Genomic DNA, 20443 nt, shown 5'->3' with positions numbered 1-20443 from the left:
TCGGTCTTGCAAAACGAGTCTTCTGATTAGACTATTCGCAAAACAAGTGAGACCATCCAAGCTCGTAAGAGGCTCAAAAGCAAAGCGTAAACAAGTCAAGATTCTTTATGTTGAGTTCGAGATTAAAAAAAAGACCCATTAATTTGATTTAGTATAATAAGTTGAACTAAAACTTTTAATTGGCTCGGCTTCTATAAATATCTTGTTATTTCGGATCAAATGGTCTAGCGAATGCAACAAGTTTAGTTAGTTAATATGAGTTTTATAAACTTGTAAGCTAGAGTATAAGGTTAATCTTGATGATCATCAATCTCGAGCTGAAGTTTAAGAATCTATGCAATTTATTGAATTCGAGTACACGACTTTATTTGAGTTTGAGCTTTAAAAACGAGTAACAAAAGAACTTGGCAATTAAATATTAAAAAAGTTAAAAAAATCATAGTCGAGCTAGTATCGTATAATAATTACAAGTCAAGTACTAGCGTGTTGCTGCGACAATAACTTATATAACGCGCGAGATGCCGTGTCGTAATTTACGTCGTGCATGTTTTTTGCTAATTACCCAAAGTACGTACTAATGCAAGATCCCTTACATTTGACCTTTCGGTTCAAATTGCCTCTAATATGTATGGTAGATTAAAGCTGAAATGGATTTAAAGACTCTAGTACACTTTTTTTAAATAGGTTCTAAAATCATAACAAGCATCAACTAACGGAGGATTGTTTATCTCTTCATGTGTACACATGTATTTAAAATTAGAAAAACTATGCTTAAAAAGGTTGTCAAATATTTGAAATATACATTGTTACAAAATCTATGGCCTCCATAAACCAAACTGTAAATGATGCAAACAATTGCCACTCAGACCAATCCATGTATCAGACCACGGACCGCGGACAACATCTTTCATATCAATCAAAATGAATAAAAATCAAAGCAAGATAAAAAAAATCTTGCGGTATCCATAGTCACAGAGCTTCACCCCTTCATAGTCCACAGTCACTAGCTTATACCGTCGATGTGAATCTCGAAAGATCAGCAGCCCCAACAACAGCAGCCTATCAACAGCATAATATGAGAACTAAACAACATAATATATGTAAAGTAAACAACATCATTAGTAGTGTTGATAGGAGAACAAAAAAGCATAATATAACACGAAACAAACCGGTAGCAACAATAGACACTTGGACAGTGTTAAAACAACGATAGTCATACACAAACATAAGAGGAGCAGTATGTTGGATTCACAGGCCCTTAATCACACACAAGACACACTCAATATATGTAAAGTAAATATGATGAAGGTTTAAGGAGAGTTGCAAAAGGAAATTACTACTGTTTCTTTACTCTCAAAATGAAAAAGGGTACATAACAAAGAAAATTCCTATCCTATTTATAGAGTAAATAAACTACCACATGCGGTAAAAACTAAGTCCATGTTCACAAAACTAATTAACTCAACGAGCTCCATATTATTAGTAGGAACCACCTCTATGTTTTGCATCGTTACTCCCATAAAATACTCGGTCAATTTAAACCAAATCTTCCACACATTTTACTTATGACCCGGTAGTGAATGGTTGACCGAGACCCGTTTAACAAATGGACAAAACCAGATTAATCCAACAAGGTATACGGATATTTTTGCAAAACAAAGGCAGCGGACGAAAAATCCCTAATTTGAACTAGGTAAATGCAGATTGCACTTGCAGAGCAAAGAAAACTCACGAGACGTGATCAGTAAAGAAAACTCACTTGTAAACACAAAGTAAAGAAAACTCACCAGACGCGATTAAAGGATGCCACTTTCAATGTTTAGATGAAAATTGCATTTGTATGTATCTTAATCATCACGTAAAACTGGAGATCATCCATACCCATACAAGGATTATACACCTTCATTTTGTTGTAGCCTGTGTCAATGACATAATAGATTCCATCCACGGTAAAAAGAAATTATCTACCTTTTTATGTGTATTAACGTTTAAAATATCTATATAAAGTTTAAAGTAATGAAAGTTTGAATGATGAGTCGTTGTGATTGATCAAGAAAAATGCATAGCATATATTAACTTAAAAGGTATACTGGCCTAGTGGGTTAAATGTATTACGAAGAAGAATAGATAAGCTGCAACACACAAAATAGAATAGAAATTGCAGTTGGCAAGTAACCTAGATCAACTGTGTTGTCTTTCCGGAACCAGTTTCATAAATTGTACAAATTGGTATAAATCTTGACCCGCAACATACAAATTGGTCAAGCCAAGTTATGCTTTATCTCTTGGGAGATCAGCAACTTGTTCCATAATTTCAAGAATACCTCTTGACCTTTGTGTGGTTGAAGCCGAGCGCGTTGGATGTACCTGTTAACACTTCCTCTTTCCTTGAAGCATCATTGCTTATTGGTCACGTCTATTCATTTGGTAGAAAATTTACTAAGTATTCAAAATTGAATTGATGATTTTAACTGGTGATAAAGGACCATTTATAGTCGTGACAAAAAAATGTGGGCTTTTAAACGGTGAAGTTTTTTCTTAGTAGTGAGTCTTAATCTAAACTTGTCACTGTGTAAGCCAAAAGTGGCAAAAGGGTGGGTTCCTTGGAGTCATGGTTTGGGTAATCAATCAAAATGGGTTATATGGTCAAAGTGGGTAATTGTAGGCTACAATTTTGCACAGATCAAAATTGACCTGGCTGGATTAACCTGCTAACACTTATCCTATATTGTAAGCTGATTTTTCAAACATAATTCTAATTGAAAGACAAATACTTAATACACTCGGAACCACCTATCATTTGCACCCATTTGTTTTCTAATGAGACTTACTTAACCCGACAATCTCTCGGTTGATTGGTTACTCCAACACCTCAAGACTTACTAATCTAGGGTGAATTAGTTGAATAATGCTTTGGATAATAATCTGTACGTTCTGCCTGTTTTTTATATTTTATTTTAGCAATGGTCTTAAGCTTGGCCCAATTGACCTTTTAGTGGTAAAGAATAACCAAAACCAACATGATCATACGAACTCATTATAATCAATTTCAAATACACATGATCAAGCAAACTTGATTACTATCATTCCCACAAAAGCAACAGAACATGTTAACAATTAGATCACTAACGAGGTAATTTGGATTACAACTCGAATAACAACTGCTTGAAGTAGTCATTCAACACCTTTATTTTTCACTAAACCGTTATTATATGCATGTATTTATAGAGTCATAGTCTCCACAACAATGTATGTAGTTTTACTTACAGATCAGTAACAAACTTCATGGCGCCTCAAAACTGATTCAGAACTCAGACAGATCCAGAGCAGCTAGCAGAAATCAACATTCTACCCGAACTTCTAACCAAAGTTTCATGAAGAAGCTAGTTAGTATCAAATCATGAAACAATTGCCCGTTTTAGCATTACATATATTTATATACATATTACTAAATACTAAAAACCAACTAAATTTTTACAACTAATGTGGTTTTTCACGTCTTATAAGGAAAGGCCCATTAAATCGTCTAACATTAAAAGTTAAAACTCAAGTTGAAAAACGAAGAGCTTGCTATGGTGCGATATGGCCAGTGCGACTGTCCTTATGGTCTGAATTAGACCATTATAATGAGTTGACTATTATTGGAAAAGAAGTTGATGTAAATTAGGAAATAACTTAGATCATTCTTATTGAACTGAGTGAATGACTATTTGTAAAGTTTTAAACCCTCTTTTCTTTATCATGTTTATGATGGTGTGATATGAAGGCTCACATGAGGAATGGTGTACTAAAAAATGGGGTCTGCCATCCAAATAAGTGCATTACAAAAGGTACTCTTTACTTGAATACCTTATGGATCATGCCTAACTATATTATACTATTTTAACAGGTAAAGATGCATCACACAAGAAACTTGTATACTAAGCAGGAACCAGTTCTGCTAGCCAAAACATTTTTTGTAGTTACTAGATGCAGCTTAAACACCAAAGCTTAATAAAAACATACTAATTGGTGTTGTGGTTCAGATATGAAGTTAAATCTGAGCTGCAATTCCATTTGAAGTATATGGCAACTTTTTTAATGCATGATCAAAGCGGGAATGTGATAATGTACAAAGATTTACCCGTTAGAAAATTGCTTTATATTACCATCCCTATATATATATAGTTGTTTCTACATAATATCTGTCAATTTGATACATCATCATAATAAGCAATTAAAAGCTTAAACCACCATTGGAAAATTAAATTAGATTAACAGCAAATTTTATACATTCTACTACGTACTATAATTAATTTGAGTATGATATCTTTTAGACATTCTGTACATTGACATACATTCTTGAGATTGACGTATATTTGTAGACATTGTGTACATCCCGATTTCGTTTTCCATGACATATATTTTTTTATATTATTGACGTACATCTCGATCAGATGGAGCAAAATCATCAGATTTCTAATAATGCTTCAGTTTGTAATGGATTACCTACTCTACCGGCTAACTATCCATGGTTAGTTGCTCAGAGGCTGGAAGCAAATGATGACAACGGACTCCAGAGTTTCCACACTGTACATGATCGGTGGTCACCTTATCAGTGTCGAATTCCTGAGTTGTTTGGGAGACGTATCCGAGGGTGTTACCATGACTGGGTGATCCTTTCTAGCCATCCGCACAACGCCATGTGGTCTCTTTGGAACCCCACCACTTCAAAGTTCATCCGTCTCCCACCTCTACCGATTTATAAAGATGAAAATTTTGATGATATTGGATATTGTTGTTTGTCGTCCCCTCCTGGTGATCCAACCTCGGTTCTTTTGTTACTGAGAACAACAAAACCTAACCTTGTTTTTTGTAAGGTTGACCGTAAAAGAAAGAAATCTAGATGGACTGAAATGTCATACGCGAAACAACTCAAGAAGGTTTCTAACTATGATTGTATTCTACGTTTTCTAACTTGCTCCAATGGTAGAGTATACGCCTTAGGTCTTCAGACGGGATATATTATACTAATTGACATTGTGGTTGAAGATAAAAACGTTCTGATAAGCCTATCGCCATTCCAGGAGTATCCTCTACCTGCCTACAATAACACTGGTCCAGACTATTATTGGATGAAAGGATCTAATGCAGATTTATTTTGCATTAGAGTTTGTTTTGAATCGATTTCAACAGATAAAATTGCTATGGTTTTTGTGTTTAAGCTAGACATGACTAGTACAACGTCAACATGGGAGGAAGTACAAGACCTTAAAGATGGTGTATTTTTTGGGGATATTAGTCAAGGCCCTTGTGCTCCCTCCTCAGTATTCTACAACCCCGCAATTCCCTCAGAAGAACTAAAGGGTCATATATACATCCGTGGCGGACTTAGCAACGTCATCTACTCGTACAACATCAAAGATAAAACAGTTTCCCTAACACCTATGTTTTCGTTAGATTGGAGAAGCCATGTGTCATTGTGGGAATGCAGGTATTACTTATATCACATTCATGTTTATTTATTCCGGAGTAGTGTAATAATTCTATTATTGTTATATGAGTAATTTTGTTTTGTTTTTTTGTTTTTTTAAAAAAAAGAAAAGTAAATTATGCTCATATTTTGGGTATAGGCTTGGAAGTCGTGATGGACCAGCCAAGAGCAGCTTCAATTCTACACAAGAAGTGAATAACAACGATGAGACAGTGGCACGGTCAATTACTGATGGTGAGATTGAATGCAGTAACATACCGAATGAATCACCTCTGCTGAATATCCCATTTCATCTTTTGGAAAAGCTTATGGGGCATTGTGTTGGCATCGAGTACATGTACTTTCGTGCTACTTGCAAGCGCTGTAACTTAGCAGCACCTGTGAAACAATGGGGGAAAGAAGCAGCATTAGGGAAATTGGAGACCTATTCATTAGATTCACCATGGCTTATGGTGCTGGAAGACAATCGAGGGATTATGAAGTTTACAGATCCTATATTTGGTGATAAGTACTTTATAAATACATTACCGATACCTATTATTCTTGATCATCACAAGAAAATATATTGTTCAAGGTTTGGTTGGTTGTTGTTTTATAGTAATTCATATAACCTAGTGTTTTACAACCCCTTCACAAGTCAAGTTATCGAGCTTCCACCTACGTCTGAGCTATTTGATCAGGCATGTTTCTCAGCGCCGCCGACTAGTCGTGATTGTATTGTGGTGGGATTTGCAAGGAATGGTTCTGTATTGTCTTCGCACGAACTCCGGTTAGCAGATGAGAACCCATTATGGCATGGCTCTTTACAGCATGATTGGGGTAATGACTCTAAACCACAAGCCTTCTATTTCCCAACATTCTATGGTCAGCAACTTTTTGCCTTGCGTAATGAAGGGGTACTTATTTTTTATGAAAATGCTGCCCTTCACTACTGGTGGCGGGATGTTGGGGCCAAAGCCCCTAAATACGATCTTAAATACATGACCCGGTATTATCTAGTTAAAGTTGATCAACATCTCTTACTAGTCACAGTGGGCGGGCATGGAGAATTCGTTCACGTATACCAGTTGAATGGCACTTCACCAAAAGAGTGGGTGTGGGAGAAAATTAATAGTATAGGTCAACATATGATATATATCTGCGATACAACATGTCTCTGTATCGAAGCAAAAACTCCAAAAATGAAAAACAAGATTTTCTTCTCTCAGTTACACTCCGACAATGGAAAGATGGTGTTTTATTCACTTGAAACATGCATGTTTCATATCGATAAAGAAGCAACCACCAGGGGGTTCTTAGAAACTCAGCATCTTCTCTACCCTCATGTATGGATTGAACCAAGTTGGAAGTAACAAACTTCATCTGTGTGTACTGAGGGTTGGTTAGTGGCTTGAGCGGACCAAATTTCATAGTTTGTACTCTGTACTAATTGTTTGTATAAAAGGTTGTTATTTTCGCATTTTTTTCATCCATTGGTCAATTCCCTAGCTTTAATGTTCCATTGAAACTGACCAACTATGGTTTGACACTCTGGTTTAATTGGTATAATTTGTTGACAATACTAAACATTAGAATACCGCAGAGAAGCGAGATTAACTAGTCTAGTTTTTATACAATTACAACCAACTTTATTCTCTGCTATGAAACGTTGGTATGGCATTCGATCATGTCAACATTAGCCATACTGATTAGGATTTAGTTACTGGTTTTTTAGGCGCCTCTATGGCTTTAGTTTATTTAGAATCCATAGGAACTGTTTTCCAAGTTGGATGCTTGCCAATCGAGCTGCAAAAGAAATGCTCGATCATCCAGTAGCGTCGAGTGCTGAGACCGACTTGTCTAGTAGCTGATAGATGACTTGTTACAAAAGGAGCTTGTTACTGGTTTCATATGCACCTCTATCTCATATCTTTCATTCTAGACCTCCAATGGCCAAATACACATGATCAAACAACCTTGATAACTATCATTTCCACAAAATCAAAAGAACATGCCAACAATGAGATCACTAAACCAAGTAATTTGGATTTGAATTCGAATAACTACTACATGAACCAATGACTAATCAACAACTTTATTTTTCATACTCTCCGCGAAACCTAAAAAATGTAGCTTTACTTACATATCAGCAACAAAGTTTAGAGCGCCTCAACTCGGATTCAAAACTCACACCGATCCGGAGCAGCAGCAATCAACATTCTACCTGAACTTCTCACCAGAGTTTCATCACCAGGATCATCACCATCATCCTGATCCTCCTCTCCATCACCAACCTCATCAGCCGGCTTAGGCAGGCTCAAAACATCACCAATTCCATGAATCACAATCCAGTCACTATAATACATATCCGGAGACGTAATCGAGACCTCATTCACCTTATAACCACCACCACCAGATCTATCAACTTTCACCTTAAATCCATCTAAATACGTATCGAAACTAATTCCGTCATCAACGCTCATCAAATCAGTCCACGAGACCTTACAATTCAACACGTGACGGTGAAACAGACTTTGATAATCAGGAAACCTACCGGAATATTCCACCATCACTTCATCATTAGGCGCAAAAACAGTCAAGTTACTTTGATTCTTGTTTTGACTTTGACTTTGAAATTGAAAGCCTAGCAATTGTAAATTGAGGAACGAAGCAAAGACAGAGTAACCTCTAGAAATCAACACATTTGCTGCATCGTGAAACGAACTAATACTACCATTATTACCTCGAAACGACGCCGTACAGTGATTTAGGTTACTGATTTGAATCGGACTATCCGGAACCGTGAAATTCGGATCTAAAAAGTTCTCAATGCCGTAAACGATCAACGAACCGTCGTCGAAGATAGAAGAACCGATAATTCTGACGTCATTGATCGAAACGACGTCGTTTGGTGATGAAGTTGTGACAGTGAGGAAAATTGATTCATCAACGGTAGGGATTTTGGTACCGAAAGGGAGAGAACGGAGAGTAGAGAGAGAGAAGACCATCGGAGAGATGTGGACTGAAAGGAGAGGGAGAGACGGTTGACCGTAGTCAGCGAAGGCAATATCCGGCGGGGAGAAGATAGTGGCGGCGTTGTGGTGAGAGAGTAATCCATCGGAGACGGCAGTTAGCGTTAACGACATGGCGATATAGCCGGAATTTGATAAAGTTTCTACGGCGTTTGTAAGTGTTTCCGGTGGAAGAGCGGTGGTGGTCTGAGCTGTAGAGAAGATGATTGTTATTGTTAGTAGTGTGAGAAGAATTGATTTGGCGACTGCCATTGGTGATGTGGAATGTGTGTCTGTGTGATATTATATATATATATATATAGAGAGAGAGAGAGAGAGAGAGGGAGAGAGAGAGAGTGGTGGTGAATGACTGAATGGTGATACACTGAGTCTGATACATTGATTGGGTTTGTTTGTGTGATGTGATGGAAGAGGTTTTCGGCGGGATAATTTGTTGCGAGAAATAGATTTGTCGCCAATGAAGTTTTTATAAAGGGAAGTGATATCCCACGACACAAATTAGCCATTCACAACAATAATTGTTTTACACAGTTGTACACTGTGTATCAGAATATATACATATGTTGTGAATGGCTAATTTTTGTTGTGGGGATATCACTTCCCTTTTATAAAAGGGATTCATATCCCAACCAAAGTTATTTTGGTATCTAGACCACACTTACTATTTGCAGCGATAGTCGCTGCAAATAGTGCGCCCCCCTGTCTATAATGGTAAATCTGGCAAAAAATAACGGGGCCCCTGTCAGTAATCGCTGCAAATAGTTGGATATGGACAAAAACACCACTATTTGCAGCGATAATCGCTGCAAATAGTCTGGTTTAATTACCAAAAAAGTGGTCGGGATACCAGCTGCCTTTATAAAACATAATTTTTTAAAAGTTTTTAATAAACAAATTAATTATCAGAGATGCTCTTAAAAGAAAATAAGTACCTAAATTTTTTGATTTTCCGGTAATGGCTGTGTTTTTTTATTTAAATTTTAATTTCTATCATAGTGTGGACTGTATTCGGAGTCTAATACGGTGCAATACGCTCCACATTGGTAGTGCTCTAATAAAATTACATAAATGTAGCTATTCTATTTTTTCCGATACATGTAACATATTAGAGATTCAAAATTGTCACTGCTCAGCTCGATGGAACGACTTTCCCGCCCGCCATTAAAAAAAAAGAAAAAAAATACATATATGCTTGCAACAAAAGCCAGCATCCACATAAATATATTTAAGTTTACGCATAACCAATGAATTCAAAAAGATATGATATTTGACCAAAAATTAATTGGATACGGCGATCCTGTAATTTGAAGGCCTGCTTTTTGACCATTAATGAAAGCATACCACTCTTCAAGAAAAATCACACATCAATCATGTACTGTTAGCATGATATTGAATGCTTATGTTTGCACAGGGAGAAAAAGTGAAAGATTTTAATTTTAGAATTTTCGCTCCATTACCAACAAACTTAATTCATATCCTAGCATGAATCGAATAAACCCTCTCCAAAAGCGTCAGTTACGTACGTAGATTTCATTGACTTATCTGGGTGTTTACTGCTTACCTTTACCTCCTGGCCCGTTACAAAGTACCATGTGAATTCCTCATTCACTAAAACTAAATACACCAAATGCAGTGGCAGATTAAGTCTATTTGACACAAATGAAGTTTCGCAAATGGGCCAAAAGGTTTATGGGATCTATAAAAGGGGAATCGATAATGTTTAACAGGTCAAATGAATTAAGCCTGCATCTTCTTGCCAACATATAACTAGGTATTCAAAATGGGATGACTTTTTCCGAATTTTACTGCATCAGGGCAATGATCAACGAGAATACAAGTCAGTCCATGCATTTTGAACAAAAAAAAGTATATTTGACCCTATAGCTCATATATATGACCAATTTGATAGTAGGGTTGATAAAGGTTTGTCGTATGATCAATTGCAGATCGAGATGTTCAAACATTAAGCCTGATCGTGACATTGATGTCTACATGAAGGTAGGAAAATTAAGCCTCTGGTATTACATAAATATTAGTCTTTTATGTTTTGAGTTAATGAAATATAAAAAACAATTGCTCTAAACATGAAGTTTTCAATAGCCAGGGTCTTAATAGATATGATGTTTAGAAGGTAAATTAAAAGCATATTTAATTATTTTGATGATTTAAAATAGAACAAAATAAAGCAAAACTTATTACTCCAATAATAGACTATTACACAATAATAACAATAAACAAGACAAATGAAGTTTATTACTTCCAACTTGGTTCAATCCATACATGAGGATAGAGAAGATGTTTACTTTCGAAGAACCCCCGGATGGTTACTTCTTTATCGCCATTAAATGTGTGAAATATGCATGTTTCAAGTGAATAAAACACTATCTTTCCATTGTCGGGGTGTAACTGAGAGAAGAAAATCTTGTTTTTCATTTTTGGAGTTTTTGCTTCGATACAGAGACATGTTGTATCGCAGATATATATCATATGTTGACCTATACTATTAATTTTCTCCCACACCCACTCTTTTGGTGAAGTGCCATTCAACTGGTATACGTGAACGAATTCTCCATGCCCGCCCACTGTGACTAACTTGACTTGTGAAGGGGTTGTAAAACACCAGGTTATATGAATAACTATAAAAAAGCAACCAACCAAACCTTGAACAATATATTTCTCTGTGATAATCATAGATAATAGGTATCGGTAATGTATTTATAAAGTACTTATCACCAGATATTGGATCTGTAAACTTCATAATCCCTCGATTGTCTTCCAGCACCACAAGCCATGGTGAATCTAATGAATATGTCTCCAATTTCCCTAATGCTGCTTCTTTCCCCCATTGTTTCACAGGTGCTGCTAAGTTACAGTGCTTACAAGTAGCACGGAAGTACATGTATTCGATGCCAACACAATACCCCATAAGCTTTTCCAAAAGATGAAATGGGATATTCAGCAGAGGTGATTCATTCGGTATTTTACTGCATCCAACCTCACCATAAGTAATTGATCCTGCCACTGTCTCATCGCCCTTAATCAATGCTTGTTTAGAATTGAAGCTACACTTGGCTGGTTCATCACCACTTTCAAGCCTACACAAGATATAAATTATAATTTACTAATACTGTTTTCCTTTTTAATAAATAAAAAACAAATTTCGTATAACAATTATAGAATTATTACACTACTCCGGAATAAATAAACATGATTATGATATAAGTAATACCTGCATTCCCACAATGACACATGGCTACTCCAATCTAACGAAGACATAGGTGTTAGGGAAACTGTTTTATCTTTGACGTTGTACGAGTAGATGACGTTAAGTTTCTAAGTCTGCCGCGGATGTATATATGACCCTGTAGTTCTTCTGAGGGAATTGCAGGGTTGTAGAATACTGAGGAGGGAGCACGAACGCCTTGACTAATATCCCCAAAAAGTACACCGTCTTTAAGGTCTTGTACTTCCTCCCATGTTGACTTTGTACTAGTCATGTCTAGCTTAAACACAAAAACCATAGCAATTGTATCTGATGACATCGATTCAAAACAAACACTAATGCAAAATAACTCTGCATTAGATCCTTTCATCCAATAATACTCTGGACCTTTATTGTAGGGAGGTAAAGGATACACGTAGAATGGCGATAGGCTTATCAGAACGTTTTTATTTTTAACCACAATGTCAATTAGTATAATATATCTCGTCCCAAGACCTAAGGCGTATACTTTACCATTGTAGCAAGTTGGGGAGCTTAGAATAAGATCATCATAACCAGAAATCTTCTTGAGTTGTTTCGCGTATGACTTTTCAGTCCATCTTGATCTCTTTCTTTTACGATGAACCTTACATAAAACAAGGTTAGGTTTTGTTGTTCTCAGTAACAAAAGAACCGAGGTTGGAGTCCAGTGTCATCATTAGCTTCTTCCAGGTTTTGAGCAACTAACCATGGAAACTTTAGGACAGGGCCAGGCCCAAACTTTAGGACACTAATTGGCCCAAACTAATAGTGTTGGGCCCGATTTTTGGAAACTGTTGATTCTATAATTTGTTTCTGCGCATACCGTATTAAGTTAAAGTGCTATGTGCTATTGCGAACCGAAATAGACATGTGAGATTATCTTCAATGTGATTCTGTTTTATCTTATGTTGCGAAATAAAATTTTAGAGGACAAGTTTGTTTCATTATTCTGATTTAGGTACAAGATAATTAAGGAAGTTGGTAATGGAACCTATGGGGTTGTCTGGAGAGCCTCAAATAAACATAATTAATGGTGAAGTGGTAGGTTTTCTCTGATTAGCATAGCATTCTGGAAGGACTTGTAAAAGTTAAAGAATTGTATCTCCGATAATGCTTACAGGTTGCCGTTAATCAAATGAAGTGAAAATATTATACACGGGAGAAATGCATAGATTTGAAAGAAGTGAAGGTAAAATTAGTTGTGGCTTATTAGAAAAGTCTTAAACCTTGGGGAAATCCACCAAAGTTCAAATCACACTTCCAACATTTGTATTAGTGCATTATTAGGGGGTTTTTGAGAGTCCTGAGTTAGGTATATATGGTTCGAGCTCCGCATACTGCCCAATTGGATGTCACTGTGGTGTTTCGAATGCCAGATACTAACTACTAACTCGCTAACTCGTTGTCCAAAAAAACAAACTTAGTTCTATCGTTTTAGAGGTAGGAAATGGGCTTGACGGGAAACAGGTCAAAACTAGTTTGGGTTATAGGTCGTTGCCTTTGACCTATTAAGATGCCACACTTGATGAGTTAAGGATCTAAAAAAGTATGCATTTACAAGAATAAATTATTTCTATCTTAGTGATATCGGTTTATTTTGGGTAATGGGATACCCCGATGATTTATACCAACATAAAGAAAAAGTTTGAGTACAAATAATGTGACTCCATGTCACATTCAAGCATATATATGGCAAACCATACATATGAAGCAAAGCTAAACTAGGAAACAAGGTTTGCAACACACGTCACATCATAGTAAAGCAAGACTACATAATAAACAACAAATCTAACAAGTAAAGTAATGTAATCCATCTACAGTCGCACAAATCAATCGGCCAACCTTCTCATGATTAGCTTCCATTGGCATCAAGGACTCTAGGCCACTTCCATTTCTCCAGCATCCTAGCGAGCCTGTAACGAACAGTGTTGAGTATGATGTCTCCCAACTGATTGTAACTTCGACCATCATTTGAGAACATCCTATTGTTTATTTCTTGCCATAAGAAGTATGCAGTTGTTGCAACACATAATCTACTAACAATGCTTTGCACCGATTTCTTCTTAAAAAGGGTAATCATCCAAGCCATGATATCATTCCATTTAGCAGAAAGATGGTGCATGTCTGCTAAGCCTTTCACATGAGACCATACAAGTTCTGAGTACTTGCATTCAAAAAAGAGGTGCGTGTGCGAGTCTAAACCTGTTTTACATAAAGAACAACACATTAAGTTAAGGTTAGTTTGCCCACCCACATCCCAAGGTTGCATTCGGTCTTGAGTTTTTAACTTTCGTCTCTGGATGAGCCACATAATAAAAGCATGACTGGGAATGCATTGAGGAAACCAAACAGTCAACACCCAATCAACCTCATTACCTCTAGTACGAATTGAATCCCAAACAGCCGAAGCCGAGAACAGCCTATGGTTGCCATTGTTATCTTTCCATACCATTAGATCAAAACTGTTCGGAGTTAACACGAGGGGCTGGACATTAGTTAGCACAGGGAATAAGTCATACCAGGCTAAGGGACACTTCCATGCATTACTTTCAACAACATCACCAACTGTACTTCTCATAGAAAACGAAGCACTAAAAATTTCTCGAGGGGTTACATACCTCGATAGAGGGCAGATAGGATCCCACATGTCAAACCACAAGGAAGTGGTACGACCATCACCAAGCTTAGACCATATATGGGGACGGATCATGTTTCATAATTGGATAATTTTTCTCCAGCCCCAACTAACCCCAGCCTGTTCAAGAACATCCCATAATGAGTGACCCTTGAGCTTATGAGCGTACACCCAATCCACCCAAAGGGATTTCCTTTTACTCACAATACTCCATAAATGAGAAGTCATGAGGGCATTATTTGTTTCTTTTATACGACGAATACCAAGACCCCCTTCAATTTTTGGCAAACAAACATCTTTCCATGCAACTTTAGCTTTTCCACTTTTCATAAGACCTTGACACCATAAAAAAGCTCTCATCTTTTTTTCAAGGTCTTTTATAAGCCGAGCAGGTAACACAAAAACTGATGACCAATATATGTGCATGGAGGACAAGACAAAATTTATAAGTTGTAGTCTACCTGCAAACGAAAGGGATTTGTTTTTCCAATCCGTAATCCTCTTTTCCATTTTTTCTACAAGGACTTGACAATCCTTGTAAATCAACTTTGTAGATATAAGAGGAACACCCAAGTATCTTACCGGAAGTTTGCCTTCATCAAAAGGCATATTACTCATAATTGAATTCTTTACATGATCGCGAACATTACAAAAGTATGCCATACTCTTAGATAAGCTTGGAGCAAGATGAGAAGAAACTTTAAAAGCATTCAATACGTCCATGATCACCATAGCTGATTTTGCATCCCCCCTAGCAAATAAAAATAAGTCATCTGCAAAACACAAGTTTACAAGTTCAAGCTTATTACACTTAGGCTATGTGATGAAGATGAATGAATTTCTCTTGTCCATTTTTGGCAGTCAATTGGGTCAACACACACAAAACCAGTCCACAAAACCGGATAGTGGTTTTGGCTCCTATGTTATATGCGAATTGTCGCGTTATATCCCACGTTATATGAAAATTTACATTGGCGCCTTAAATAAGAAAAAGTGACAAGTTCAAGACCTTTAAAACCAATTAAAAAAGGTAAAATGTTTTATAAGATAGTAGTATTAGATATTAGATATATAGATGGGTCAGGTCCAAAATTTATATTTTATTATAACTTTCTATATATATATATATATGGGAGAAGTGAGTATATATATGGGGTTGTCCCCCATTTAAGCTTAGATGGGGAACCTTTCACATTTTATTTTTTTAACCATCAAAATCATAGAATCTCATGATTTTATTTAAAATAAAAAAAACATTAAAATATTTGAATGTGAGGAGTTATGGGAACAACCTCATATTCACATATAGTAAGGTTTTTTGCTTAGGAAACTAATAGTTATCAACTTGGTAAGTAGTGTTGCTCGATTTTTTAATATGGAAACGGTTAGCTGTATCATTTGTTTTTGCACAAATCATGTATGGATGTCTTTGTTGGTATTTTTTTTTTATTCGAACAAATAGTTTGGAATAAGTAAAAAACTCAACTCTTTGAAAACAAAAGTATTCGATCCCCACTCCCGTCAAAATGGTAGGTCTTTCTAATCTCAATTTCCCCATATCTAGCTTGTGGAAGGAATCTGGGATAAGATATGATTGTTACTATTTTTTACATGGTTTTTTCTTCGGATTTTGGATATATATATATAGTTTCTTGTTTTTTAATGGCATATTATCCAAACTTACGTTTGCATTACACGAATATATAAGATGAAACACAAGACTTTCAAAACCACTTATTAATCCACCTGGACCATCCCATAAATTTAAAAAGTGACACTCGAATCCAGGTGAATAATGTAAAAGTCAAAGACCTATCAAACCCCATTGGTAGTTTCAATTTATCAAATTCTTGTTAAAAAATAACTACTCTAGTATTAACTCGTTTGATTGAGAATTTTCAGTTTTGTATGACACAAACCTTGAAAGAGAATGGGACGAGATTGGATAGTGCTGGGCTCAGGCTAATCCAGAACATTTAATAAAATGGTATAACCATATGTAATTAATCATTTAATGAGTTGACAATCGATTTATATGTTAGATTGTTATAAGCATGTACACACTATCGAATAACTAATTAAAATATGCTTGATAACATGAATTTGTTAGATCGTTACTTCTGAATATATGGTTGGGGAAATAGAAAATGATTGACGGAGTTGGTATAAAAGTTTGTACATGCATGTTTTATTTGTCATTCTGCTTATATATATATATATATAGTAGCATATACATACATTAATACATGATACATATTAATATTAGTGTTAAAGTTCGTCCAATGGACGAGTAGTTTCAAAATATATTAATCAAAACTAAAAAATTAGAATTTAAGTATATTAAATCCCTATTACCAATATTACAATTTAATCAATATGAGAACTAAATAAGGAAACATATGTAAATTAACTACATATAAATATTGTATCTAGTTTACCCCTTTTTTCAACTTTAGTTAAATAAAAATTTTGTAGTTTCGTATATCTTAACTAACTACAAACACAAACAACAATTTTAAACAAAACGATTTAGAGTTAAGCTAAAAAAAAACAGAAACAAAAAGTGTACAGTATATAAATTGGAAAATACATACCCTTTCATCAACGAATATCATATCGAACGTTTTGATTTTCTTCGAGTTGTTCCACTCCGAAACAGTCCATGTTGAACCTATAATTGACAACAAACTAAATAATAATAATAATAATAATAATAATAATAATAATAATAATAATAATAATAATAATAATAATAATAATAATAATAATAATAATAATAATAATAATAGTTTAAGTTCATAATTATATTGGTATTCGACTTTTTATTTGGTTGAAAATAGTTTTTTTTTTGTTGAGAATATGTGAGGGTTAAAAATATATGATCACACACAACACGTCAAACAATATCTGAAAATTGTTAAATTATACTAGCACGGTGCCCACGCAATGCGGCGGTGATAGTTATGGTGGTCTGGTGGTGTTGGAAACAGGTGGTGATGGCACGACTATTGGTGGTGGTGGTGGTGGCGGTGTCGAGTGGTGTAGGTTGATATAAATGTAATTGATGTAGAGATAATTGATCTAAAGGGGTAATGGGATATTTTAAAAGATAAGGGACCAATGGTGTAAGCTAACTCATTAAGGGTATAATGGTCATTTTGCATCTCTTTTTTTTCTAACTTTTCAACAAAGGTGTATAATCTTTATATAGTAGTATAGATAATAATTATTATCTATCTATACTCCTTATTAAAAGTTATTCACTCATGTTAAAAGTTTACAAGATTTGGGACATGCGATTTTATGTTTTTGCCATTCCTCACCATTTTAGTGTTTTATCTCCCAATAAATATCTTTCAATAAATACAAATAACCTTTATCAAAAGCAGACACATTAAACATTAATATATGTCTTCTTTATACCCTAAAACACACACGCAACATATTCATATGAAGTCGGGAATTATGGCGCTATAGCGTCTATCAATATGGATCACGATCAAGCAAAAGTCATAATTAACGAGATCAAAAGATTTCAATATCAAGAGGAGGTCGTAGTCAACGATATTAAAAGATTTTAAGATTACAACAATTGAAACTCTTTCAATGATATTCGCCGTAACGCGTGAGTAGCATGCTCGTATAATATAATAATAATAATACATTTTTTGGTCCTAGAATTGTGGATTTGTGTTTTCTGTTTGTATATCCGAGCGAAGGGATATATAAAAATTTAATTTAATAAAAAATATAAAAAAGAGCGTGAGAAACCGAAGGGTTATATCAATATTTAATTAATAAAAAATATAAAATAGAGGATTAACTCTAAGAGAGTTTTAGAGTCAAGGAAGTAAATCGGGGGATTAGGGGTGGCAAGTGTACCTCTAACCCCCTCTTTTAGTTATATTACTAGATTATTTTGCCGCGTAATACGCGAGATAAACATAGTAAGTTTTAAAAATAATATAATTATTAGTTGTAGATAAGACTGTTAACATATAACTGTATTATTATTTAACTTTTTATTTGCTTCGAAACTGGCTAGTAAAATATATAAATTTTTGTATAATGACAATGTAATGTTAAATACATCTAATAATGCTGAAGATATTATTATTCAGAATTTCTTTTTAGTGTAGTTGGTTGTATTATATGGTTGTTATATATTTGTATAATGACGATATAAAATTAAATATAAAAAAACATTTTATTTAGTGCAATGATTAAATTTCAAACTAACTCATTTTGGTGGGTAGGCCACCATGACTCCATTGAGAAAATGTTGTTTCGAGGGATGCATGTTCAAATCTTGTCATAGATAATACTGATAATGATAGCTAATCATCGATGCAAAAAACTCAACATTGAAGTATCGTAGGTACCAATTCGGTACATGGGATCAAAGGATTCCCATCGATTTACCCTTTTCCTTAAATGAAATGTTAAAAAAAACATATTATCTTCTTATTTATATAAAATCAAATACCCAATTATAAATTTTAAACTATAATATTTATCTATTTTATAAAATGACATATTTAATTTTTGTGTTTTGTTAGAACAATCTAACTTCCAATAATAAATTAGATAATCTAACTTCCACATTTATGTGTTTTGTTTTAGTAATTTTTTTTTTTTTTGTATTTTATAACTCTTTTTCCTTTTTCTTGTAATATTTTGTCAAAATATAAAAAGTAATTGATCTTGCATTCAAATTTAAATATGCTTACGAAATTCAACAAAGTTTTTATAATTATCTTTTAATTATATTTTAATATACTAAAAGATAACTGACCTAATGGTTTATTAACCAATCATATCTCTTGATTTTATCAAACTAAAAATTGATGATGCCATTATTAATTTAACTAGAAATTAAAAATTATAATAATTATTATCCAAACATATTAGTATATTATATTAATATTAATATTTGTAGAAAAAATCTCACTAATTTACACTTTTTTTGTATTCCATCAATAGTTTACAATTTTTACCATCACTAAGTATTTAATTTATAATTACTACAATTTGTAGTTATAATTTTGTTTTAGATTTTCATCATTTAATTAATAAAAAAATTTTAACATTTTTTTTCTATTTTTTTTTCTTTCATAAAATCTTTTAATATATTAAAAGACATTTGCTCTAAAAACTTATTGACCAATCACAATTTTACACTTTTTGGTCAATCACAAAGTTGACTTTTGTTTTTAATTTTACCTTTAATTTACATTTTTTTATTTTCAATCACAAATTACACTTTTTAATCATTAATTCCAATATAAGAGATAAAGAATAATAGCTAATATATATCCAATAAAATAATAAATAATATATATATTCAATAATATAATAGCTAATATATATCTTAATTATACGTTCTATCATATATATATATATATATATATATACAAATTAATTACTAAAAAAAATAAAATTCAATGTAAATATATTAGGTTTTTAAAAATAATTGTACTATTATCCTTTTTTTTAAGTCTTTTTTAGTAATTGTCATGACACAAATATGAAAACTAAAGCATGTAAAAAAAATAATCTTTATAGGCAACATTTTAGGGTCGCTGGCTTGTGAAGAATAATTACTCGATAAGACTAAAGGGTTCCTAGCCATTTACCTTTTTTATTCTAATTGAAATATTTGGAATATGTTTCATTTAAAAATAAGATATTACTTTTAAAAGTGTAAAATAATAATGTAATATCACCTTGTGTAACGATAAATCAAATAAAATGATAGTTGCCTATTATAATTTATTAATATTCAAATATCGTTAAGTATGTCACAATCTACAATTTTGATTGATATATATATGATTTTGTAATATTCAAATATCATTATGTATGTCACAGTTTACAATTTCGATGAACATATTTTAAAAAAAATTTCACTATAAAATTCAAAGTTTTATAATATAGATCAATTTTTTATTACTAAAAATTATAAGCTAAATTTTAAATCATAATAAACTAATATCTAATATTGATAAAGTTGTAAGCCCACGTATTAGATACGAACCTAAAATCTATTATATATCAAGTATCTAATCTAATCTCTCTAT

The 20443-nt window shown here is 33.8% G+C and overlaps 1 protein-coding gene across 1 annotated transcript; it reads right to left on the bottom strand.

The window, feature by feature from the left end:
• Positions 1-7381: 7381 nt before the first annotated feature.
• LOC122592421 (putative fasciclin-like arabinogalactan protein 20) lies at positions 7382-8736 on the bottom strand. Its single transcript, XM_043764642.1, has 2 exons — positions 7596-8736; positions 7382-7436 (listed from the first exon to the last, which is right to left on the bottom strand). The coding sequence occupies exon 1, from the start codon at positions 8734-8736 to the stop codon at positions 7633-7635; it is 1104 nt and encodes a 367-aa protein (XP_043620577.1). The 3' UTR covers positions 7382-7436; positions 7596-7632.
• Positions 8737-20443: the final 11707 nt, after the last annotated feature.

Source organism: Erigeron canadensis, chromosome 1 (assembly GCF_010389155.1).
Source record: "Erigeron canadensis isolate Cc75 chromosome 1, C_canadensis_v1, whole genome shotgun sequence".
Lineage (NCBI taxonomy): Eukaryota > Viridiplantae > Streptophyta > Magnoliopsida > Asterales > Asteraceae > Erigeron > Erigeron canadensis.
This window is presented reverse-complemented; position numbering and strand designations above follow the sequence as displayed.